General features: G+C 41.6%; 1 protein-coding gene across 1 annotated transcript in view; it reads right to left on the bottom strand.

Moving 5' to 3' along the window:
• The window catches only part of LOC123771528 (glutamate receptor ionotropic, delta-2-like), a 51199-nt gene that overhangs the window by 9363 nt on the left and 15955 nt on the right, over positions 1-25881 (bottom strand). Inside the window, exon 3 of the mRNA XM_069313621.1 lies at positions 24883-25177. Within this exon, the coding sequence (XP_069169722.1) occupies positions 24883-25177 (295 nt within the window). The remainder of the gene's footprint in view (positions 1-24882; positions 25178-25881) is intronic.

Raw genomic sequence — 25881 nt, 5'->3', positions numbered from 1 at the left:
AGCATGCTACAAATCAAGAATACAGGATGGTGGTGCCACAATAATCAATTAGTAGGTGAGGAATGAGTATCAATCAGGACAAGACAATAGTCACTCCAGGTCATCAGCTACCTACCACATTTATGTCATACAAAAATATTACTCCACCACCTGTTCCACAAGAATGGTGTACACCGGTAGTTACGATTCTTCAAACAATAATATGGTTACATATATCCCAGAATCTTACAAGCTAATTAGACCATTAAAATGTGTCTCGAACGGGAGCAGGATTAAACGCGTCTGCCCCTTCTGACAAGCCAGCGAACAGTGAGGGCGGTGTCGCGGGCACAAGCGGGGCGTCCACTAAACCATCTCCGCGAATTAACCATCAATACTGGTTTAAACTTTAAAACTCTATGAACTGTACTTTACCATTGTTTGCCGCTCCGTGCATACATTGAATAAAAGTATTACAAAATACACTTCCCAGTAGAATATAAGATCAATATGTGAACACACAAGAGAACATATAATCATGTGCAAAAATATAAAGAGAGAGTTTCTATCTTCAATGTTGTTGTTGTTTAAGATTCGCTACCTGGAACAAAAAGTTCCAAGTAGCACGGGCTATGGTGAGCCTGTATTACCTCTTTTATCTTCAAGACTTGGTACTAATGATTCCGGCCGGTAAGCAAAGTGGGAGGTGGTAAGGGGAGGGAGATTAACTGAAGATTCAAAGAAATTGCCAAGTCAAACCACCACTCTCTTCTATAATACATTGTGAATTAATACATAATTCAAAGAAACTAAAAATGAAATATCATATATACAACAATCCCAAAACCCTGCTTTACATGTTGGTATTGCAATATTCATTAATCAGTATGTCTCAGCAACACTAGGCTACTGCTCTAAACTTCTACTATAGAATACATCAGTAAATATATATAGTATACACACTACAATGATACAGGAATAGTATATATGCATCAGAGGCAATAAAGGCAGTACTGGATACATTTTAGAGTATTGTCCAGAATCAATAATTTATATACAATGATATAAGGGAATACTAGGTTATACGGCCTTATATCACCATATGGTTTGATCTCAAAGTATAGCAATCATACCATGATCATACTGGTGTATCCGAGGTTCTCTCCAGCGAAAGAGATAAGTACATGGTGGCACATAGTGTACACATCCTTACTGGCATGGACTACAAAACAATATCATGAATTTGATATTCACAATCAACTATTAGTCATGAGCTGCAAAACATTAAGTGCAAGCCTAATAATACAGCATCGTAAAATACAGCATATATAATACAGCATTAAGTTTACATAGAACTACAAGTATATTAGCAATATATAAGCAAATACAATCAGGAAATTTTATGGTGGTCCCTCAAACTCAGGGTTTTCTCAGGAAAACACCTGGACAATGCATCAGCCAAAACATTAAATTCACCAGGAATATGATGTATGTGGTGTTCTGCCCTGAAAGGGTTGGGACTCTTGGGGCTTAAACTTCCAAACGAGAGCTCTGGTTGTGTCACCAGACTCTTGCGTACAGGCGGACAGTGTCATGCTAATAAGATTGCAGGTTTGTTTGGGTAGGAGTTTGTGGAGAAACTTCAAGGTTAGAGAAGACTTTAATGGAGGAACTTCGAGGCTAGAGTGTCCCCAATCACTCCCTGACGGAACAAACAACCGACCTTGGCAGCCACGCTGCCTCTACCATCGGTCGATAGCATTGGACACTGGAGTGCTAGTAATATATCTAGATCTCCCTGTACGCATCTTGATCTTGGAGAAGGATTCAGCATCACATATTTAGGGATGCGGCTCCAACACTGGCCTCGTTGTCTTGTATACACACCCTACTCGAGCTGCCGTGACTCCCCCAATCTCTCCTTGTTTGGAATGATCTACTAAATCTCCCTTTCGTGAATTAGTATCTTTTGTCATCCTGTCCGCAGCTGTGAATCTCTCTCTCTCTCCTGCTTTCTGGGGAACCTCACCATGACAAGAGCAAAAGCCAACTAACATATACATTTAATATACAAAGAAAACATATTCAAAACATAACATATAAAATAGAACAGTATCATACAATACTCTAACCTGCTAACACCCGGTAGCATCCCAATATCATATGCTGGCTTTACGAACTGTCCATATCAAGTGGCTGTTCAACTCTTGGTTTACCACTTACTACTCCCTCACTAAATGGGGCTGAAATCCTGTCACAACAATACTCTATCCTCAGCCCTAAAAGTATATAAAACTCAGCTTGGGGCGGAAACACCAGAAACATTTGCGTAAGTATCCCCCAACAAAAGAAGATATCAATCTCTCTCACCTTACACTGCGTCTTGAATGCCAATAAGCATTCAGGCACTCCCCTTATACATTATGTGGGTCCACCGTGAACCTCTGTTCTGCTCCTAGAGGCTCACTACCAATATATATCACAAGGTCCTCTAAAATATTAGGAAAGGCATTTCTGCAGTTCTCAAAATCTGCTGCACAACAAAGTCCTAATCCCATATTAGTGACGCTTCACCACTGAATCTACAGAGATACGTGTAGCTCCTCTACATTGCTCAACTCCTCACAATGGAGATCTGCTCTACCACAGAGTTCAGCATATTCTTCTTCTCCAGCCTCCAAATTTCTTCATTAACTTCTTCTCTAGCCTCGAAGTTCCTCCATCAACTTCTTCTCTAACCTTGTCGTTTCTCCACGAACTCCTTCCCAAACAAACCTGCAATCCCATTATCATGCCAATAAAAATGTTTTCCTAACAAAACATAATTAAATGTATTCACAGAATATGAACTCTTCCATCTCTTTAAACACGATTGCATTGCCGCGACGGTCCTCCCCAACCTGGGCGAGTCCACCCCGGGAACATGTCCAGACACGTCGCTGGGATGGGGGCCGCCGCCCTGGTCGTGAGGCTGGGGGGGGGGGGGGTTCCCACCTCAGTCAGTCACTGACCTTAGGTGAGGGTGGACGCATCACTCCTCCCTCCAGCATGTTCTCCTATGTCTACTGTCTTATTTTAGCTCACTAGCTGAAAAATAAGATTTACTATATACATAAACACTTGCCATGATTGCTGGGCACACGATCAAACACAGGCAACCACTGTAACAACTGTTTTATGAGCTTACCTCAAAATTCTCTGACGTGAGGATAACTCACTGGATCTCCAACATAACGCTTGATAGGCCGCCCACAAAATGATTCAAGACTGCCTTACACAACTTCCTCCAGTCCACGATCTGAGTTCACAACGTCACCTGTCAGGCTCCACATCAGAAATGCCTGCTTACTTCCATTCTCTTGACGAAGCAACACAATCAGAGTTCCACAAAGACGTGGCCAAACACTCACTTTCAGGCCGCCTCTAATTATCATAATCACAGAGAAATGGTGTACAAAGTCCCCAACAACTTCCTCACACTAGTGAACAAGTAGCCTTCGCTCCACCACTAACAAAAGGAACTATATTCTTCCTTATTCTGGAAGAATCAATGAAATACTACCACCTCTGACAACAATTGTGACTTATGTGAGGTCACGACCTCCTGCTTGTGCACTTCATGTATCCAAAGCATCAACATCGCACTTCACGTCACTTGTTACCAACGCCCATCCTCTGCTCATATCCTGAGATTACTCACTGACGTCTATTTAATTATTTAATATATGCATCTTTCCTCTGACCTCTCAAGTTCAGGTCAGGCAGGTAGAATCTCTCAGTGGGTAGATTCGTTCCACCCAGGCTATAAGGGGCTATAACAATGGAGAATAAATTCCTGCAAAAACATCGACCACCTGAAAATCTTCTGATTATTAAGTTTCAATCAATCAATGAATATTAAAAGCTTATGATCAGTATATACATCTTATTACTATAGTTATATAAGAATAACACCTTATTCACTTGTAAATAGATTTTAAACTTTATGCATGCCAAAACAAAAGCATAAGCCTCTTTTTCGTCTACACAATAATTCTTCTCTATACTTTTAAATTTTCGAAAGTAATAATATACCGGATCCTCTATACCATCAAGTCCAACTTAGAGTAAGACAGCACTTGCACCCAAATCGGAAGCATTTAAATACATTACAAAATGTTTATTTAGACCATCAAAGGCTTCTTGACACTGGGTAGTCCACATAAACTTATTCATCTGCTGCAAAAAATCAGTCGGACGTGAAGCTACCATAGAAAAGCCTTTACAATACCTACGATAGTTGGCACTCATCCCCAAGAAGCGCTGTACCTGTTTCTTGTTGGTCAAGATAGGGTAGATAACAATGGCACTAATTTTATCCTGTAAAGGCATCACCTTACCTTGACCAACCTTGTACCCGTGATAGAAAATAGTACCTCCGGCAAAATATAATTTCTGTGTGTTTACAGTAAGTTTAGCATTCTTCAAAGTGGCAAAAAACAATTTCAAACATTGTAAATGGTTTTGTCAGGAGTCACTGAATAAAACAATGTCGTCTAGGTATGCACGGCAATTGGGAATATCCTGCAACAGCAAATTCATTAATCTTTTGAATGTTGCTGGTGCATTCATAAGACGAAAAGGCATGACGTTACAATGGAAAACACCGTCAGGTGTAACAAATGCTAACATTTCACTGGCTCGATCTGACAAGGGCACTTGATAACCTTTTGACAAATCAAGTTTTGAAATAAATTGACGGTAACCAAGCTGGTCAATACAATCGTCAAGCAAAGGTAAGGGGAAAATATCTACTTCAGTTACCTTATTCAATTACCTTTAGTCAGTACACAGGCGCCACTTCCCATTCGGTTCAGGAACTAACAGGCAGGGCGAGCACCAGGAACTTTGACTAGGTTTAATTAGATCATGCTCTAGGAGGAGCTCCACTTCCCTCCTTATAATAGCCACATTAAGGGTTTTGCTAGTACATCAGCTCCCTTAATTGAGCTGACTAAAACAATAAATTAATTTGGAAACCAGAGCATGATACTGCTTATGCAAAATGAAAAAGTCAACTCATTACCACCCCAGTATTAGCAGTACCTGATTTTGATAAGGAGTGGGACGTACACACAGACGCCAGTGGCATAGAAATTGGGGGGTGTTTAATGCAACGCGATAATGTCAATCTTCCTCACCCAGTAGCCTATATTAGCAGGAAGGTTAAGGAGCCGGAGGTCCACTATTCTGCAATGGACCGGGAGACTTTGGCTGTAGTAGAAAGTGTCAGATACTTTGAGCCGTATCTTTTCCAACGTCCCTTTGTCCTTTACACAGATCACAGGACTTTAACTCGTATTTTTAAGAAAAGAACTAAGTGCCCTCGCATGTCACGGTGGTCTCATTAACTGTTTGCTCACTTATTCCAGATACTTTACAAGCCTGGACTGTCACATGTTGTGCCAGACACTTTGAGTAGAAACATCGTTAATATTAATGTAAACCTTAATATTGAAAATATTTCTAGTGAGAAAATGAGCGAATTCCAGATGAGCAAACCTAGGTGGAAAGATATTATTGAACATTTGGAAGGAGAAAAATATCCTTCAAAGTAACGTAATTTAGCCATACATGACTTTGACATGAGGGAGGGGGGTTCTGTTTAATGTAAAGGGACAGAAGGTTCGTGCAGTATTTCAGCTGGTTATCCCAGATGCATTAAGAACGTCGGGCATTGAGTCTCGGGCATTCGTTTAAAATTCCAGATCACCCGGGAATTTTTAAAACTCACATGAAAGCAAAGGCACTCTTTTAATTTCAGGGTATGTTAACAGAGGTCATAAACTTCTTTAAATTTTGCGATCACTGCCAAAGGAGAAAAGGTACCCCTTAAGGTACAAGCTCCATTGCAGGAATTCCCAGAAATTTTGGACCCCTTAGACCGGGTGGGAGCTGATTTGATTGATCTCCATCACAGTCATTCAGGCAATCGATAAGTGTTGGTGTTGGTGGACCATCTGTCTGGATACACCACACTGATTGCATTGCCTCAGAAAGATTCTTGTACTGTTGCAAAAGCGTTCTTGAATAGGTTCGTCACTGTATTCGACCCTCCAAAAGTGTTAGTTTCTGACCGAGGTCAGCAATTTAATGGGAATATTTTTAGAGAAGTATGTAAGATTTTAGAAACCAGCATTCACCACCACTTATCACTCTCAGGCTAACGTTATGAGAGATCGGACGAACCGGTCAGTTAAAGATATGCTTGCAATTCTTGCAGAGCATGATGCAAATTCATGGGACAAACACCTGCCCTATGTCCAGCTGGCTCTGAACACTGCCCTCCATCAGTTAATTAAAACCCAACCCGTTTTGCTTTTCACTGGTCATTCATGTAATTTCCCATCAGGTCTGTTTAACAGACATACCATTGTACAGGGGGATGATTACCCATCAGATGGCATAAATAAGATAAAAAATGCATGGAGAATTGCAGCTAGAGCTTCCAAAACAACACGAGACCGCTATGCTCAGCATTATGACAAGAATGTACTACCTCCTAAGTGTAAAGTAGGGAGTCTTGTGTTAAGAGTTAATGAAGCGGCTCCAGCCATTCAAAGTAGGAAACTTGCACCTAGATGACGGGGCCCTTATCGAGTAACTCAAAGAAAAGGTCCGGTTAATTTTATTATTAAAGGTATTTTTAAGGACCAAGTTGAGAGAACGATTCATATTAATAAGTTAAAACCTTTTCATGCGAGGGAGGAACTAGGGCTGCCTTCAGCAAGTCTAATTCCTGACCTGTCTACTGATTCAAGTACTGAGTCAGATGCAGAGGATGACCTGTCAAATCTCATTAGTAGTCAAGTTAAGAGTGCCGCTGAATTGTCAGATTAGGTACAGCCATGTACCTTGGCCCAAGCTCAGCTGCACAAGGGGTTGCACGGAAGGTGTACCATCCCAATAGTATTGGGATAACAAGTATACGCCGGGAGATGACGTTGCCCAGGAGCAAAGGTAGGACTCACCTGTCCTGTCATCATGCCATCCTCTTCAATGCCACTCGACACTCACTCCAAACGTGAGACACCGTGACACGTCGAAACTCTGTTCTACTGTGGCAGCCATAGTTAACGACCTTCCATCATGACTGTTGTGAGCGAGGAGAAGAGGTATACCCGGGTTCCTGTTAGCGGGGTTCACCTGAGACGAAAGCCAGCCAGCTGTCATTCAGCGCTGTCAGGTGAGGAAAATACGAGACCCTGTACTTTCTATGGTTTGGCAGTGGCAGGAAATGGAACTTCCAGAAGACCAGGATCTTCAAGCAACAGGAGGTAGTAGCCGAAATCTACAGCTCAACAAGATGTCGGCAATGAGAGAACTATAGAAAATCTTAATGGAAAATGTTTCACAAAAAATAAATTAAATTAAATGTTAAATTGTGTTAACTCCGAACAGTAGTTCAACTTTCAATTTTCCATCTTATAGTAAAATATCTTAATACCTTAGGAAAGTGACTCAGGGACAGTGTTAAATGTGGAAAACTAGAATTATGGGTGGAATAGATAAATAAATCTTGAAATTGAACATCTAGAAAACTGTTACTAGAAACTAACCCTGTCTCTAGATAAGCTTGTTATGACTGAACTGCTTCGGGAACCATCCAGTAGGTTCTCTAGAAACGTGGATAAGTTGTGGAACTTTGTCTAGATTTTTACTAGATCCTAGAAATTAATATGCATATATATATATTTTTTTTTTTGAAAACTTATTGACTTATTGGACTTATTACATATTGAACTGTGGTGTTGTGCAGAGTCTGAAAAATGTGTTCACCTGCTGTTGCAGTGGACTTGAGTTAGAACTCTGGGATATTAGGAGTTTTAGAAACTTATTTCCTGTGAATTTTTATTGGTTAAGAGACATGTCCGTGGACATTGATTTTTTTGTAATAAAAATAAGTTTTGTGTATTTTCTTTAGATTTTTAGGAGCCGGTTACATGCTGTGGCGCGTACTTGCCACAGGTGTGAAGTGGAAAACTTGGACCTTGAGAGGTAGTGTTCATCTACTGTATTTGATTATTTTTTTGTTTTAGACGATTTTAACTGTGACATTGTTTTTATTTTTAATGTTTCTATTTTATGTGAAGTGATGTGTTTGAGTTTGATTCCAGGAAGGACACTTTGATAGCTGAGGGCTATCCATTGATTTAGCAAGTTGTAAGTTATTAGATATGGATTTGTTTTTATTTTTTTAGTATTTTTTGCTATATCAGGACAGGTATAGGATGTTTTGGTTTCCAGGGAGTTGGTAGGGATGCGGGGCTGCATCCAAGTTGGACCACTGGGATCATTGGGACGGTATTCTGTCATCATTTATTTTTATGTATCATTGTTGTTTTTCATGTTGTTTTCATGTTATTGTGTATTCATACATGTTGGGGCATACCTTTTGGGTATGCAATTATTGTGATTGGAGATTGTGTGAAATTAGTTAGGATTAGATAATTGTCTTTTGTTTTTGAGGCAGTGGATCTATATATTGTTGGGGTAAAATTGTTTTTAATGTTTTGGAGTTAATAGTTATAATGAGGCAGGATACGAAATTTGTACTTTAAAGTGATTTACACACAAATTTCTAAATTCCGAAGAGGGGGAGTTGTAGTGATCTTTGCACAGACCATAGCTTCTCCCCATCCCCCTTCCCCCTCCCCTTTTGTCGAGCCGGCCTCACCGGTCATAAAACTGTTGGAGTCAAGTTTCCTTAGGGAAGTGAGACCGTCGAAGGCCACTTGTCCTCTCCTGCCCCAATCCTATTCCCTAATCCTCCTTCCCCAATCCTCCCAATCCCCCATCCGAATTCTTCACAACCATTCCCCCCTCTCTCTCTCTCAGTCTATAGCCATTGACCAATTGAGGGCCAATAAACTCAGCCAGTGTCATATACCTCCTGCTCCGAGTGTCTTGAGATGTAAGTGTTGAAACATGATAATTCTGTCAAGGGAAATAGACCCTAAATGACAGGCCTAGCCTAGCCTGGAGTTTGATTAATTGAAATCAATTAACTGATTGGCTTGACCACGGCCTAGAGCCGGACTTTTGAAGTCCGGCTCTAAACTGTGAAAGGCGGGGTTTATTGACCCTAAAGAACTTAGTTGTGGGTGTAGCTTGTTTCCACTGGTAAGCATGTCAAGAAAATATTAGTCAGTGTGTCTTTGGGAAAGACTTGGGACAGGTCCCATCAGATCCTGAGGGGCAGCCATTCAACATCTGTGGCTGGTATTGCAGGTTAAGGTATTGTGCACTTTAGTATTCATGTTCAATCAGTGTTTCAGACTATTACCTCTTAGGGATGTATTTAGAGTAGGATTTATTTCACTTTGATATTATTAAACATGTCCTTTTTAAAAAAGTGAATATTGATTTATTTGGTTTAGTTCATTTCCCTTGTCATTATATGTTACATTTTATGTGCTGTACTGGAAATCCCCCTGTGTTCTCCTGCATTTAATGGATATTAAAGTTGTCCTTCAATCCTCAGTAAGTAAAGTAAAAATTCCTATAAATAATTCCCAAGCAATATTGCCAAGATTCCTATGCTTTTCAAATTTAATGATTATTGATTTCTGTCCTTCCTGGGAGATTAGTAGTCAGACATATTCAGATTTCAAGGTGGGGGCAGTCATAAGTTTAAGTATTATTCATTATTTTAAATTCATAACCCTTTATTTTGTTGCTTCTTCCCATTTATATTTCAGTTTAATCGTTAGCTGGGAGTTCAGTGAGGGTCACAGTGAGCTGCAAGCAGTGTTAAGCTGGGGTTTTAAGTAAGAAGGTGGAATAGCAAGGTTGAGTTAATTCAGTATGATCTCAGTGTATACCAGTCATATCATGATCATACTGGTGTATTCAAGATCATAACAAATTTCAATGTATTTTCTAGGTTTGGTGGAGGTTTGTTGAGGGCTTTTGTGTGTGTTTATTTTCTTTTGTGTATTCTATAACTACTTGTTGTGTGATCCTGGTTCTGTCTTTGCATCGCCTAAATTTAACAGTGTAGTTCTGTACCCTTTTATGCGTGCATTTGCACTGTATCATGGTTCGTGCTCCTGTATTTCCATGGTGTTTTATTTTTATGTCTTGATTTTGTGTGTATGTTTTGTGTAGGAATGATGTTTGGTTAGTGTTGAATCCTGCGGTGTTTGATGCTGTTTTGGTGCTTTAGTACCTTGCTTTTTATTTTGTATTTATATGGAATCTATGTAAATAAAAATGGAAATGTTCGTTTGTTCAAAATTGCTAATCTCCGAAAGTTCTTCACCAATTGCCTGGAAATTTTCACACAACGTTCCATTTACATCCGAGCAGGTTTTTATATACATACTATATGAATGTCACGTCTGTAACGGAAAAAAACAGGCTTCTTTGAAAAACTGTGTTTTTCATGTGTTCCTCATGTGAGGGAAATTTTCGAAACCTCTTTACCGATTGCTTTCAAATTTCCACACAACATTGCATTCAAATAGGCGAGTGTTTTAATATACCTATTATATACATGCCTCATCTGATAAAGGAAAAAACATGTTTTTTGTTTAAACAGTGCCATCTTTAGGACGTAAGAGCAACTAACGCTGTAATCTCCAAAAGTTCTTCACTAATTCCTTTAAAACTTTGACACAACGTTCCAATCACATACGTGCGTGATTTTATATACCTACTATTTAGATACAACACCTGTCATCGATCAAATTTTATTTTTGGAAAAACAGCGCCCTCTGTTGCATGTACGAACAACACACACTACACAAAATATGTTACGATTCCATTTCAATGTTTCCGATTGCATTGATAAATCTATTTTCAGTTTGATTTAATTATTTTGTGTGACATTATGTTGGAATTGAGCTGGGTTGGTTACCATACCGTGCATTTCATGGCTATAGGTTATGTTTCTTTCTTCAGTTTTTTCGTTTCATTTTTTTAACTGTTCTGCTTATTTTTCAGTGCAATTGGTGGTGAAATTGAACTGTGTCGATTGATCTCTGTTTGAATATAAATATTTCGTTAGTATTTTTTGTTTTTGTTTTGAAAACAAGAAAATGGACAACACGTTTATTTCACAGCTGCAAATGTGCAAAAAACTGCTATGAATCCCCCGGCTACAACGTCTTTCTTCACGTTATGTCAAATTGACGCGTTTGCGAAAACACTGCTGATTTCGGAAGTGCCTACGTATTACACATGGAATTCCTGTAGAAAATCATTTGAACGACACAAACGAGGAGAGCGAGTTGACGGACAACCTGGCGTATTCAAATAAACTATGATAAGAAGACTGTGCACCGTGCATCCCAGTCAAGATGAATGCTCCTTTCTTCGCATGCTGTTGGTAAATGTGCTCGGTCCAACGGATTTCCAGCAATTGAGATTTGTGAACGTCGTTACACCCGCCACTTTCTGTAGTGCATGTCAAGCTCTGAATTTATTGGAGAACGACCGACACTGGGATGTATGCATTAACATGCGTCCAACACGTCAAATCCAAATCAAATTTGTGCATTTTTTGCAATCATATTGACCACCTGCTCTCGTTGATCTCCAACAGAGTTATGGGAGAAATATAAATCGCACATGGCTCTAGATATTATCCGTCGAATATGCAAGGAAAATTCAAATATGAACATGGATTTCACAGCAAAATCTACAACGAAGTGTTCATAATGATTGAAGATTTTTGCTTAGAAATCGCGAACAAAGTTCTCAATCAATTGGAAATGCGAATCGATTTGCTGATGCTTCGTTCAATGTAGAATTGCGTCATGAACAAAATTACAACACGGGTGATCTGTTGTCGTATGTGCAATCAAATAATTCAAACTGTCAATAACGGGCTTGGAGAAATCTTCTTAGATGCGCCCAGGAGGAAGTGGTAAAACCTTCCTAATTAGATTGATTCTGGCAGCATTTCGATCACAAAATGGCATAACCTTAGCTCTTGCATAGTCCGGAATAGCTGCGACATTGCTAACGGATGGAAGAACTAATACTTCGGCTTTGAAAATTCCATTGAAAATACAATTAATTGAAACTCCTACGTGCAACATTTCCAAAGGATCTGGCATGGAAAAAGTATTGCAGAAATGCAAACTTATCGTTTGAGATGAATGTACAATGGCCCACAAAAAATCGCTCGAGGCTCTTGATCGATCATCGCAAGATTTGTGTGGAAACATTAGACCCTTTTGGAACGCATTAATATTGATGCAGGAGATTTCAGGCAAACATTACCTGCAATTCCTCGATTGACACCAGTGGACGAAATAAATGCTACACTGAAATATTCTACTTTGTGGCGCCACGTAAAGACGTTAAAATTAACTACAAATATGCGTGTCCAGCTGCAAAACGATCCATCAGCTGAGATATTCTCACATCAATTTCAGAAAATTAGGAACGGAAATGTGCTGGTTGATCTGACCTCAGGGTGAATTTCAGTGCCTCATAACCTCTAGAATCTAGTGACGTCAAAAGAATAATTGGTTGAAAAAGTATTTCCCAATATTCAAACCAATTATAAGAATCACGATTGGCCGATTGAACGAGCTGTTCTTGCGGCTAAGAACAAAGACGCCTACGAACTTAACAATATTATTCAGTCTAACATCCAAAGCAAGGCAGTAACATACAAGTCCGTCGACACTGTTGAGGAAGCAGATGAAGCTGTTAATTATCCAACAGAATTGTTGAATACACTCGATCTACCATGGATACCAACACACGTACGTCAATTGAAATTCGGCTGGCCAATTATTATGTTGCAAAATATCAACCAACCAAAACTTTGCAAGGCCATGCGCCTTGCAGTAAAAAAAAAATAATCAACAACGTCGCAGAAGCAACAATCTTGACAGGACCTTTCAAGGTGAAGATGTCCTCATTCCTCGCATACCTATTATTCCAACAGATATGACATTTCAACTTACGAGATTGTAATTTAAAATTAAATTGGCGTTTGTAATCTCCATCAACAAAGCTCAGGGCCAATCTTTAGAATTGTGCAGTTTATATCTAGACACGGATTGCTTCTCACATGGACAATTATATGTTGCGTGTTTTAGAGTCAGCAAATCAGAAAATCTCTATATCTCCACAGACAATGGAACAACAAAAAATATTGTATACCCACAAGCATTGTGAAATTAATCATATTAGAAACGTGCACTCTCTTTCTTTCTTTCCCATTAAACCCAGATTATGCTACAGCAACGCGTGGCGGGTACAGCTAGCTTTATAATAAAGAGAAAAAAAAGTTATTTTGAACTGTGATACCTATCGGGAAACATAATAACTGCATTGTTTGTGTTTGCCAATGTAACACTTCTTTTGTGTTCCTTAAGTCTGTCATTATTGTGACTCATTGTTTTCATTAATAAAGTGATTCAGATTAAACTGTTTACACATTAGAGGAATCTAAAAAATATAGGAATTAACACACAGAAATCATAATAGTGTGTTGCATCACATGAACAAATCACGCTATTGTGATTTCAGTGTGTAATGAAGTAAGGGCGAAGAGGGAGAACGGCCTATTGACATAGCTCGAGTGCACAGGGGAGTTGTGTAAAACCCTGGTTTATGTCTCGGAGAGGCTGCAGGATCCAGTAAGTTCAGTAGAACTTCGGTTTCAACTCTTTTGACCATGTCGTAGCTCAGTCGATAAAAGCAGATTTGGGATGATCTCGGACGTAGGTTGATCCTCGTCACGACCCTTGTGAATTTGTTTACAGGTATACAAAAAAAATAAGAATTTCGTGAATTACATTTCTATCACGAGGATCATCAGGCATTGAACACGGGCCAATAAAATATGTAGCTGCCGGTTTGCTAACCATGTCTGGATGTTTTTATGAAGGATTCAGGCAAATAACTAATTGCTACAAAACTCGATTTGCAACATTTCCATGGAGCACAACGGTGATAGCTTGTGGTTATAGATTCTTTCATTCATGGTTTTGTAGGCAAAAATATTGATTAACATATTTTGAGTATCACTTAGCCACTTTCTGAGTATTTTCTTGTTATGATCTTTCTGGTCTGATTTGTTAAGGTTGTAGTTGTACATCGAGTTGTACAGACATCAGTCCACAGGAAACGAAACATGAATGCCTAAGATATGAACCAGCCTTCCTAATAGAATGTCGCATTTTGACCTATACTGTACCTAATTACAAAATAACGTACAAGACAATGGCAGCGGCTCACGAAATTAACATAATCTCCCGTTTTGTTATGGGTCCTCAGGTAGGTTATATTGGAAACTTTAATATGACACGTTCTTAACGTTGGGAAACTTTAAAAGGACGGGCTGAAGATATGGTATGTTATGGTACTGTGATGTCTTTTCACAGACATAATGACACAGGATAAAAATCCACAATTTTGTATTTGTGTATTATTATTTAAAGATTTTGAACTTTACCATGTCACTCATACTCTCCAAAGTACAATATCACAATGCAAGTCCCATCCTGATAATGCACTCGGCAATCCTCGGAAGAGAAAGCCTCGGAAAACCCCATTTGTTCAGCAGAACCACATAATGCAACTCTTTTGGTCATGTCGTGGCCTAGTTTTCCAGAGCGTGTGTTTGGGAATTCCCAGCATGTAGGTTCGGCTCCTTATCACAGCTCCTGTGGATTTTCTCACTGATATACTGAAAGAGGGGCGTCAGATAGAATTACTGGCCGACAGACGTCACGTGGCGAAGTGGTAACACACTCGCACTGTGTTTCACGAGCGCTTTGGCCTGGGTTCATATCCTGGCCGGGGAGGATTTACTTGACGCCAATACTTAATTGTAGCCTCTGTTAACTCAGCAGCGAATGGATACAAAGTTGCTAAACGATTTAGCGTGTCATATTCTGGAGAATATTTGGATTGATATATCAAATATATTGATATATATGTCATATATCTAATTAACAAATCAACAAGAATTTGTTTATTTGATATATCAAGTTATTGAGATTTCTGTGTGTATTGAAGTAGGGGCAGAGGAAGAACTATTTGGTTGACGGAGCCCAAATACATGGGGGGAATTGTGTGTGTGTGTGTGTGAGTGTACTCACCTAATTGTGCTTGAGGGGGTTGAGCTCTGGCTCTTTGGTCCCGCCTCTCAACCGTCAATCAACTGGTGTACAGATTCCTGAGCCTACTGGGCTCTATCATATCTACATTTGAAACTGTGTATGGAGTCAGCCTCCACCACATCACTTCCTAGTGCATTCCATTTACTAACTACTCTGACACTGAAAAAGTTCTTTCTAACGTCTCTGTGGCTCATTTGGGTACTCAGCTTCCACCTGTGTCCCCTTGTTCGCGTCCCACCAGTGTTGAATAGTTCCTCCTTGTTTACCCGGTCGATTCCTCTGAGGATTTTGTAGGTTGTGATCATGTCCCCCCTTACTCTTCTGTCTTCCAGTGTCGTAAGGTGCATTTCCCGCAGCCTTTCCTCATAACTCATGCCTCTTAGTTCTGGGACCAGTCTAGTAGCATACCTTTGGACTTTTTCCAGCTTCGTCTTGTGCTTGACAAGGTACGGGCTCCACGCTGGGGCCGCATACTCCAGGATTGGTCTTACATATGTGGTGTACAAGATTCTGAATGATTCCTTACACAGGTTCCTGAACGCCGTTCTGATGTTAGCCAGCCTCGCATATGCCGCAGACGTTATTCTCTTTATGTGGGCTTCAGGAGACAGGTTTGGTGTGATGTCAACTCCTAGATCTTTCTCTCTGTCTGTTTCATTAAGTACTTCATCTCCTATTCTGTATCCTGTGCCTGGCCTCCTGTTTCCACTGCCTAGTTTCATTACTTTGCATTTACTCGGGTTGAACTTCAACAGCCATTTGTTGGACCATTCACTCAGTCTATCCAGGTCATCTTGTAGCCTCCTACTATCATCCTCTGTTTCAATCCTCCTCATAATTTTTGCATCGTCGGCAAACATTGAGAGGAACGAATCTATACCCTCTGGGAAATCATTTACATATACCAGAAACAGTATAGGTCCAAGGACTGACCCCTGCGGAACTCCACTTGTGACGTCTCGCCAATCTGAGACCTCACTCCTCACACAGACTCGTTGTCTCCTGTTGCTTAGGTACTCCTCTATCCACCGGAGTACCTTCCCTTTCACTCCAGCCTGCATCTCCAACTTTCGCACTAGCCTCTTGTGTGGTACTGTATCAAAGGCTTTCTGACAATCCAAAAATATGCAGTCTGCCCACCCTTCTCTTTCTTCCCTTATTTTTGTTGCCTGGTCGTAGAATTCAAGTAACCCTGTGAGGCAGGACCTGCCATCCCTGAACCCATGTTGATGCTGTGTTACAGAGTTCCTTCGCTCCAGATGCTCCACTAGTTTTTTTCGCACAATCGTCTCCATCAGCTTGCATGGTATGCAGGTTAGGGACACTGGCCTGTAGTTCAGTGCCTCCTGTCTATCCCCTTTCTTGTATATCGGGACTACGTTAGCTGCTTTCCAAATATCTGGCAGTTCCCCTGTTGCCAGTGATTTGTTATACACTATGGAGAGTGGTAGGCACAGTTCTCTTGCTCCTTCCTTTAGAACCCAAGGGGAGATTCCATCTAGGCCTATAGCCTTCGTCACGTCCAACTCTAGTAAACACTTCCTTACTTCCCCCACTGGTAATCTCAAACTCTTCCAGTGGTCCCTGGTTAGCTATTCCCTCACTTACCTCTGGAATTTCTCCTTGCTCTAAGGTGAAGACCTCCTGGAATTTCTTATTCAATTCCTCACACACTTCCTTGTCATTTGTAGTGAATCCTTCCGCCCCTATCCTTAATTTCATAACCTGTTCCTTTACTGTTGGTTTTCTCCTAATGTGGCTATGCAACAATTTAGGCTGAGTCTTTGCCTTGCTTGCGATGTCATTTTCGTATTGTCCTTCTGCCTCTCTTCTCGTCCTGACGTATTCATTCCTGGCATTCTGGTATCTTTCTCTGCTCTCCAGAGTCCTGTTATTCCTATAGTTTCTCCATGCCCTTTTACTTTGCTGCTTAGCTAGCCTACATCTCTGATTAAACCATGGGTTTCTCATTTTCATTTCTCTGTTTTCCTTTTGGACTGGGACAAACTTGTTTGCTGCGTCCTTGCACTTCTGCGTGATGTAATCCATCATATCTTGGGCCGTCTTTCCCCTGAGCTCTGTTTCCCATGCTATATCTGTTAGGAATTTTCTTATCCTCTCATAGTTTCCCTTTCGGTATGCTAACCTTTTGGTTTCGGTATCCCTCCTAGAGTTCAATAACCCTTCTTCAATCAAGTACTCAAACACCAGTACACTGTGGTCGCTCATTCCTACTGGGTCCTCAAAACCGATTTCTCTTATGTCGGAGTCGTTCAGAGTGAAGACTAGGTCGAGTCTCGCTGGTTCGTCATTGCCTCTCATCCTTGTGGGTTCTCCGACATGCTGGGTTAAAAAGTTGCTGGTCACCACCTCCAATAGTTTGGCTCTCCTCGTATCCTCGCCTCCATGCGGTTCCTTGTTCTCCCAGTCAATCGTACCGTGATTGAAGTCGCCCATGATGAGCAGGTGGGATCTATTTCTACAGGCAGCAGAGGCTGCCCTCTCAATTATAGTGTTAACTGCCATGTTGTTGTTTTCATACTCTTGACTGGGTCTCCTGTCATTTGGTGGAGGGTTGTATATTACTGCTACTACTATTCTTGGTCCTCCCATTGTTATGGTGCCTGCTATGTAGTCTCTGAACTCCTCACAGTCCGGGATGACCATCTCCTTAAAACTCCATTCCCTTCTCATGAGTAGGTCCACTCCACCTCCTCCCCTACCTTCCCTCTCTTTCCTTATTACTGTGTACTCCTGGGTAAACACGGCATTCGTTATGATTCCAGAGAGTTTTGTTTCAGTGAGTCCGATTACATCTGGGTTAACTTCTTGTGCTCTTTCCCTTAGTTCACTTGTCTTGCTTGTGAACCCATCTATGTTCGAGTACATCACCCTGAAACTGACTCTCTTCTGCTTCTTCTCTGGGGGGGGGACCTTTGGGATCTGGGGTGAGTGGGAGTTGGGGGGACCTGGCATCTGGAGATTGGTGGAAGAGGGAGGGCTTGGGGTGGTGGGGGAGAGGGGGAGGGTACAGGGGGTGGGTAAGAGGGGGAGGGTACAGGGGGTGGGTAAGAGGGGGAGGGTACAGGGGGTGGGTAAGAGAGGGAGGGTTGGAGAAGCATGGGGGGAGGAGAGGCTGTGGGGGATAGGAGAGATGGGGGGCTTGGGGGGAGAGAAAAGGGTGGAGGGCTTGGGGGGCGTGGGGGAAAAGGGAGGGCTGAAGTGGGTGAGAAAGAGGGGAGGGTTTAGGGGAGTGGGGGAGAGGGGAAGATTTAGGTGGGGTGGGGGAGAGTGGGGGGCTTAGGGGGGAGGGGGGAAAGGGAGGGCTTGGGGGTGGGAGAGACGGGAGGGCATGTGGGAGAAGGGAGGGCTTGGGGGATGGGAGAGAAGGGAGGTCCTGGGGAGAGGGGTGAGGGAGAGAAGGGGGTGAGTGGGAGGAAGGGGTGGGTGGGGGGAGGGTGCCCTAGGTGGGTACTTAGTGGGGGGCTGACAGGGGATGGGGCAGGTTGGGTGTCTGTTGGGTAGAATGTGGGGGTGGTGCCCAAATCCCTGTGGCTGTTGCACTGTTTGAGGAGGGTTCTCCACTTCCCTCTGGGATTGTAGGGTTCTGGGTTGTGGTACTCTGATTTCCTTCTCTCTCCCTGCGCTCCTTCCTCGCGTCTGCTGTCCGTATTCTCTATTCCCTTGTCATATCCCTCTGCAGGAATATTTTTTTTAACTTCTCTACACCTGCTAGACAGCACTTCCTTGCTAACAGTTCCTCTTTCGCGATTTCGCTCATGAAAACCACCTTTATCATTCGGTCTCTGTCCTTGTTGTACTTTCCAAGCCTGAAAACATTTTCAACATTTTGCTCAGCGCCCTCCATCCTTACCCTTTTAAGGATCTCTTTAATCATGATTTTGTCCTTGTCTCTCCGCTCCTTTGGTCTGGTCCCTGTTTGCTCTTTAATGCCTGCTACTACTACTGCTCTATTTCTCTCTATCAGCCGGCTAGTACATCTAGCCGCTTCCTGAGAGGAAGCCACTTCCATGGCAACTTCCTTAACTGCAGACCTAGCTTCAGGGCTCTTTTTAAGCATTTCAGCAAATGAGATCTGGGTTGTAGTGGTCCCCTCCACAGTAGCATTCCCATCGCCCTGGGGTACGGTTTGTGCCTGGTATTGTGGAAGAGTCTCCTTTAGGTATCTTATCTCCTCCTTTGCTGCCCTTAGATCATCTTGCAGGTTGGCTACTGTCTCCCTCATTACCCTCAGTCCTTCACTGAATTCATTCCGCATTTGCTGGAGTACTTCCTTCATCCAGTCTTCCTGTTCCACCCCATCCTCTGTGTTTGTTCCAGTTGCGAATGTCCTCCTGCGTTTGGCAGTCAGAGTTCGTCTCCCTTCCATGATTTCCCTATGAGTGTGTGTGTGTGTGAGAGAGAGAGAGAGAGAGAGAGAGAGAGAGAGAGAGAGAGAGAGAGAGAGAGAGAGAGAGAGAGAGAGAGAGAGAGAGAGAGAGAGAGAGAGAGAGAGAGAGAGAGAGAGAGAGAGAGAGAGAGAGAGAGAGAGAGAGAGAGAGAGAGAGAGAGAGAGAGAGAGAGAGAGATAGAGAGAGAGAGAGAGAGAGAGAGAGAGAGAGAGAGAGAAAGAGAGAGACAGAGACAGAGAGAGAGAGACAGAGAGAGAGAGACAGAGAGAGAGAGACAGAGAGAGAGAGAGGGGGGGAGGGAGAGAGAGGGGGGAGGAAGAGAGAGGGGGGAGGAAGAGAGAGGGGGGAGGAAGAGAGAGAGGGGAGGGAGAGAGAGAGGGGAGGGAGAGAGGGGAGGGAGAGAGTGGGGGGGAGGGGGAGAGTGGTGTGTGGGTGTGTGTGTGTGTGTGTGTGTGTGTGTGTGTGTGTGTGTGTGTGTGTGTGTGTGTGTGTGTGTGTGTGTGTGTGTGTACTCACCTAGTTGTACTCACCTAGTTGTACTCACCTAGTTGTATTTGCGGGGGTTGAGCTCTGGCTCTTTGGTCCCGCCTCTCAACCGCCAATCAACAGGTGTACAGATTCCTGAGCCTATCGGGCTCTATCATATCTACACTTGAAACTGTGTATGGAGTCAGCCTCCACCACATCACCACCTAATGCATTCCATTTGTCCACCACTCTGACACTAAAAAAGTTCTTTCTAATATCTCTGTGGCTCATTTGGGCACTCAGTTTCCACTTGTGTCCCCTTGTGCGTGTTCCCCTTGTGTTAAATAGACTGTCTTTATCTACCCTATCAATTCCCTTCAGAATCTTGAATGTGGTGATCATGTACCCCCTAACTCTTCTGTCTTCCAGCGAAGTGAGGTTTAATTCCCGTAGCCTCTCCTCGTAGCTCATACCTCTCAGCTCGGGTACTAGTCTGGTGGCAAACCTTTGAACCTTTTCCAGTTTAGTCTTATCCTTTACTAGATATGGACTCCATGCTGGGGCTGCATACTCCAGGATTGACTTGACATATGTGGTATACAAAGTTCTGAATGGTTCTTTACACAAGTTTCTGAATGCCGTTCGTATGTTGGCCAGCATGGTATATGCCGCTGATGTTATCCGCTTGATATGTGCTGCAGGAGACAGGTCTGGCGTGATATCAACCTCCAAGTCTTTTTCCTTCTCTGACTCCTGAAGAATTTCCTCTCCCAGATGATACCTTGTATCTGGCCTCCTGCTCCCTACACCTATCTTCATTACATTACATTTGGTTGGGTTAAACTCTAACAACCATTTGTTCGACCATTCCTTCAGCTTGTCTAGGTCTTCTTGAAGCCTCAAACAGTCCTCTTCTGTTTTAATTCTTCTCATAATTTAAGCATCGTCCACAAACATTGAGAGAAATGAATCAATACCCTCTGGAAGATCATTTACATATATCAGAAACAAGATAGGACCGAGTACAGAGCCCTGTGGGACTCCACTGGTGACTTCACGCCAATCGGAGGTCTCACCCCTCACCGTAACTCTCTGCTTCCTATTGCTTAGATACTCCCTTATCCACTGGAGCACCTTATCAGCTACACCTGCCTGTCTCTCCAGCTTATGTACCAGCCTCTTATGCGGTACTGTGTCAAAGGCTTTCCGACAATCCAAGAAAATGCAGTCCGCCCAGTTCTCTCTTTCTTGCTTAATCTTTGTCACCTGATCGTAGAATTCTATCAAGCCTGTAAGGCAAGATTTACCCTCCCTGAACCCATGTTGGCGATTTGTCACGAAGTTCCTTCTCTCCAGATGTGTTACCAGGTTTTTTCTCATGATCTTCTCCATCACCTTGCATGGTATACAAGTCAAGGACACTGGCCTGTAGTTCAGTGCCTCTTGCCTGTCGCCCTTTTTGTATATTGGGACCACATTCGCCGTCTTCCATATTTCTGGTAGGTCTCCCATCTCCTGTGACTTACTATACACTATGGAGAGTGGCAAGCAAAGTGCCTCTGCACACTCTTTCAGTATCCATGGTGAGATTCCATCTGGACCAACAGCCTTTCTAACATCCAGATCCAGCAGGTGTCTCTTGCCCTCCTCTCTAGTAATTTCGAACTCTTCCAAGGCCGCCTGGTTTACCTCCCTTTCTCCTAGCACAGTGACCTCACCTTGTTCTATTGTGAAGACCTCCTGGAACCTCTTGTTGAGTTCTTCACACACCTCTCTGTCATTCTCTGTATACCTGTCCTCGCCTGTTCGAAGTTTCAATACCTGTTCTTTCACTGTTGTTTTCCTTCTGATGTGACTGTGGTGTAGCTTTGGTTCGGTCTTGGCTTTGTTTGCTATATCATTTTCAAAACTTTTCTCTGCTTCTCTTCTCACCCTGACGTACTCATTCCTGGTTCTCTGGTATCTCTCTCTGCTCTCTGGTGTTCTGTTATTCCGGAAGTTCCTCCACGCCCTTTTGTTCAGTTTCTTCGCTTCCATACATGCCCTATTATACCATGGATTCTTCTGTTGCTTCTCGGATTTTTCCCTTTGTGTGTGTGTGTGTGTGTGTGTGTGTGTGTGTGTGTGTGTGTGTGTGTGTGTGTGTGTGTGTGTGTGTGTGTGTGTGTGTGTGTGTGTGTGTGTGTGTGTGTGTGTGTGTGTGTGTGTGTGTGTGTGTGTGTGTGTGTGTGTGTTTACTAGTTGTGTTTTTACGGGGGTTGAGCTTTGCTCTTTCGGCCCGCCTCTCAACTGTCAATCAACTGTTTACTAACCACTTTTTTTTTTTTTTTTTTTTTTTTCCCACACCACACACACACACACACACACACACACACACACACCAGGAAGCAGCCCGTGACAGCTGACTAACTCCCAGGTACCTATTTACTGCTAGGTAACAGGGGCATTCAGGGTGAAAGAAACTTTGCCATTTGTTTTTGCCTCGTGCGGGAATCGAACCCGCGCCACAGAATTACGAATCCTGCGCGCTATCCACCAGGCTACGAGGCCCCCAATGTGTGTGTGTGTGTGTGTGCGTGTGTGTGGTTGTGTGTGGGTGTGTGTGTGTGTGTGTGTGTGTGTGTGTGTGTGTGTGTGTGTGTGTGTGTGTGTGTGTGTGTGTGTGTGTGTGTGTGTGTGTGTGTGTGGAAAATTCCACTCATCATATCCATATTATTTTCTAATGGATGTAATATTTCCATACCATATCTATATTTTACATCAGATTCATATCTCTGCTAATGATTTAAGAATCATCATTATCTACATTAGCAGCCTACATGGCCATTTGATAAAGTACACCATTGGGCTCAATAGCTATACAACATTTTACATGTGATGTCAAGAATCTAGAAGTTCGAAATAATAAAAAAAAAAATGTTGGAACCGAAGTAATAGCTTCCAGTGACATTTAGAGCCGGTCGGCCGAGCGGACAGCACACTGGGCTTGTGATCCTGTGGTCCTGGGTTCGATCCCAGGCACCGGCGAGAAACAATGGGCAGAGTTTCTTTCACCCTATGCCCCTGTTACCTAGCAGTAAAATAGGTACCTGGGTGTTAGTCAGCTGTCACGGGCTGCTTCTTGGGGGCGGAGGCCTGGTCGAGGACCGGGCCGCAGGGACACTAAAGCCCCGAAATCATCTCAAGATAAGATAGACATATTTTTCAAAATCCTTAATAAAGGACAAAATGTACTATCAATAATCTTTAAATCTTCTAGGTGTTTATCCTGTGATATAACTTTATCACAATAATCAATATAAACAATGAAAATAATCAAACTATAATCATTGTCGGCACCCTGACTGCGAGGAGGGGGCCGATGCAGGTGGTGCAGAAATGTCGAGTACCTGATAATCCTATGTTGACATGAAAACGGTGTTTGAGGACAATTTCAGTGGACACTAGCGCACAAACTACTTGTTAAATTACCAATAATCACTCCCTAGATATTCGGGGAGTCCCTGATCTATAATCTAAGCTAGAATTTGTCCATAACAATTCGAAGTGAGAGTGAACTCATGTATCCAGAGACTTGCTACGCTTCCATCATCACTTAATCCTTAGCACTGCTAGAATAAAGTGATTGTGAATCCATCCTACAGCAAACGCTACTAGGAACTCAATCAACATCAAGATGCCTTATCTTCATCAAAAATACAGAGCCTATCTCTTGAGAGATCATACAGACTGACAACTTGCCAAATTAGGCTCCGGTTTTCATTTTCTGGATTAGTTAATTATTGTTTTAGAGCGTAGATTAGCCAGTAGTATACGTTATGACAATAATACATCCAAATATAAGTTGAGAGTCGTTAGGCAGCAAGGCAATGCCTCACCAATTAATGAGTTGATATATCTTTTTCAGTGAATGAACCTCTTTTTTTGCTGAATATTCATATCAATCTATCTATATCTTGCGTATATAATTCTTTAGTATTAATCATCATACATTTAATTGCCATTTCCATTAATCTTAATTTATCAATTAGGTTAATTTTATTACATATAATATTTTCTTTGCATATTGCACATGCATTATCCTTGTATTATACAACCACTTTGTTGAGAGCATTAGAACAATTGATAAGGGGTTGTTACAATATTTCTAGAGCTAGGTTAAACTATATCCTAGTTCAGATCTTTGATCATGAACCATACTAGTGTTTACAATTTTAGACTGTTTTTATAAATTTATACTTGTATAAAATTACAAGCTAAATGTGTTGGAATGCCCGCAGGTATATTGTGGTTCTACTATCAATGATCTAGTTCAGCTTTAAGAACCCTACCTGCTACAGCCCATTACCAGAATCAAGGACTCGAGGAGTTGGCCTTACAACCCAGCATAGGAACCTTACCTTCAGGTAACAAATTAGCTTATTTTGTGTGGAATTTTTATTAATTATTTACAGTAATTATTCAGTTGCAGATTTGTGGTCCTATGTAATTCTGTTTTTTTTCAATCCTAGTATTTCTCTCACAGTGTAAAACCCCTGTTAGGCTTCGGTGGAAGACTCAGGATCCGTGTGAAGGCAATAACCCTTCAGATTGCAATTCTTTTAATTATGTACTGGTTCAGTTGCCTAAAGCGCGTCTGGGAACACTCAGCGCATATTTTCGAATCCTCATCAAGGTTCTTGTAGATTTATTCAATAATAATAAATATAATAAATAAAAATATAATAATTATAAGGAGTAGAGTTTCGAATATAAAAGCATTAGAGGGGTCTGAATTCAGCCTAGGGTCACCAGATAAATATTATTAAAACATCCTAGTATTCTAGAAGTAATACCAAGTAATTGTAAATAACATTTGTTTCGTTAAATACAAAAATTTAAATATTGCCAACCTTGATTTAGAATTAGTGATGTAAAGTTGAATGTCTCGTCCATAAATTGGACCGGAGTCTTAATGGAAGTGCATGAGGACATGAGGAACACCGCAAGAGGCAGCACCAGTAGCGCCCCCAAGATGGACGCCCACACCAGCGGGTCCAGAGGGAAGAGGAAACCCCACGGGTCCACCTCCGCCCGACCTCGACCTCCTAGGATCCTAATGTATTCTATTGTCACTGGCCACGTGAAGTCCACAACCGCAGCTGACTGAGCATCGATAGCAAAGGGGCCAAGACCAATGTCCACCTCCTGCGCAGGAAAGATAGGATATTGTATTTTATTTGTAATATTTTGTCACAAATTGTATATCCTAATTGCTTGCATAACAGTTTTAATAAAGAGTACTATATAATGAAAATTGCATGTCCATGCTGTTCAAGTTAATACAGCCATATATATATATATATATATATATATATATATATATATATATATATATATATATATATATATATATATATATATATATATATATATATATATATATATATATATATACATATATATATATATATATATATATATATATATATACACACATATATATTATTAAATATGACCGAAAAGGTAAGATTGATAATTCTAACACGAATTTTCTCAATCTTTCGTACATTTCTTTTCACTTTTGGAGGTAAATCAAAAATCAATTCTCCAAAATTCATTTTTATTTCTAGTCTGACGCGACACGAGCGCGTTTCGTAAACTTATTACATTTTCAAAGACTTTAGTTCACAAATACACAACTGAATAGAACTTACGCATCTCCGATTTTATATCTACATTTGAGTGAGGTGGAAGGGGTGATGTGGCATTAACACAAGACAGAACAAAAGGTGGCATTAATAGGGTATTAATTTCATCAACACAAGACAGAACAAGAAGTGGTATTAATAGGGTATTAATTTCATCAACACAAGACAGAACACGAAACAATGGGTATTGAATAGAAGTGT

This window comes from Procambarus clarkii, chromosome 76 (assembly GCF_040958095.1).
Source record: "Procambarus clarkii isolate CNS0578487 chromosome 76, FALCON_Pclarkii_2.0, whole genome shotgun sequence".
Lineage (NCBI taxonomy): Eukaryota > Metazoa > Arthropoda > Malacostraca > Decapoda > Cambaridae > Procambarus > Procambarus clarkii.
Note: the sequence above shows the minus strand (reverse complement) of the source record. Positions and strands in the feature narration are given on the sequence as shown.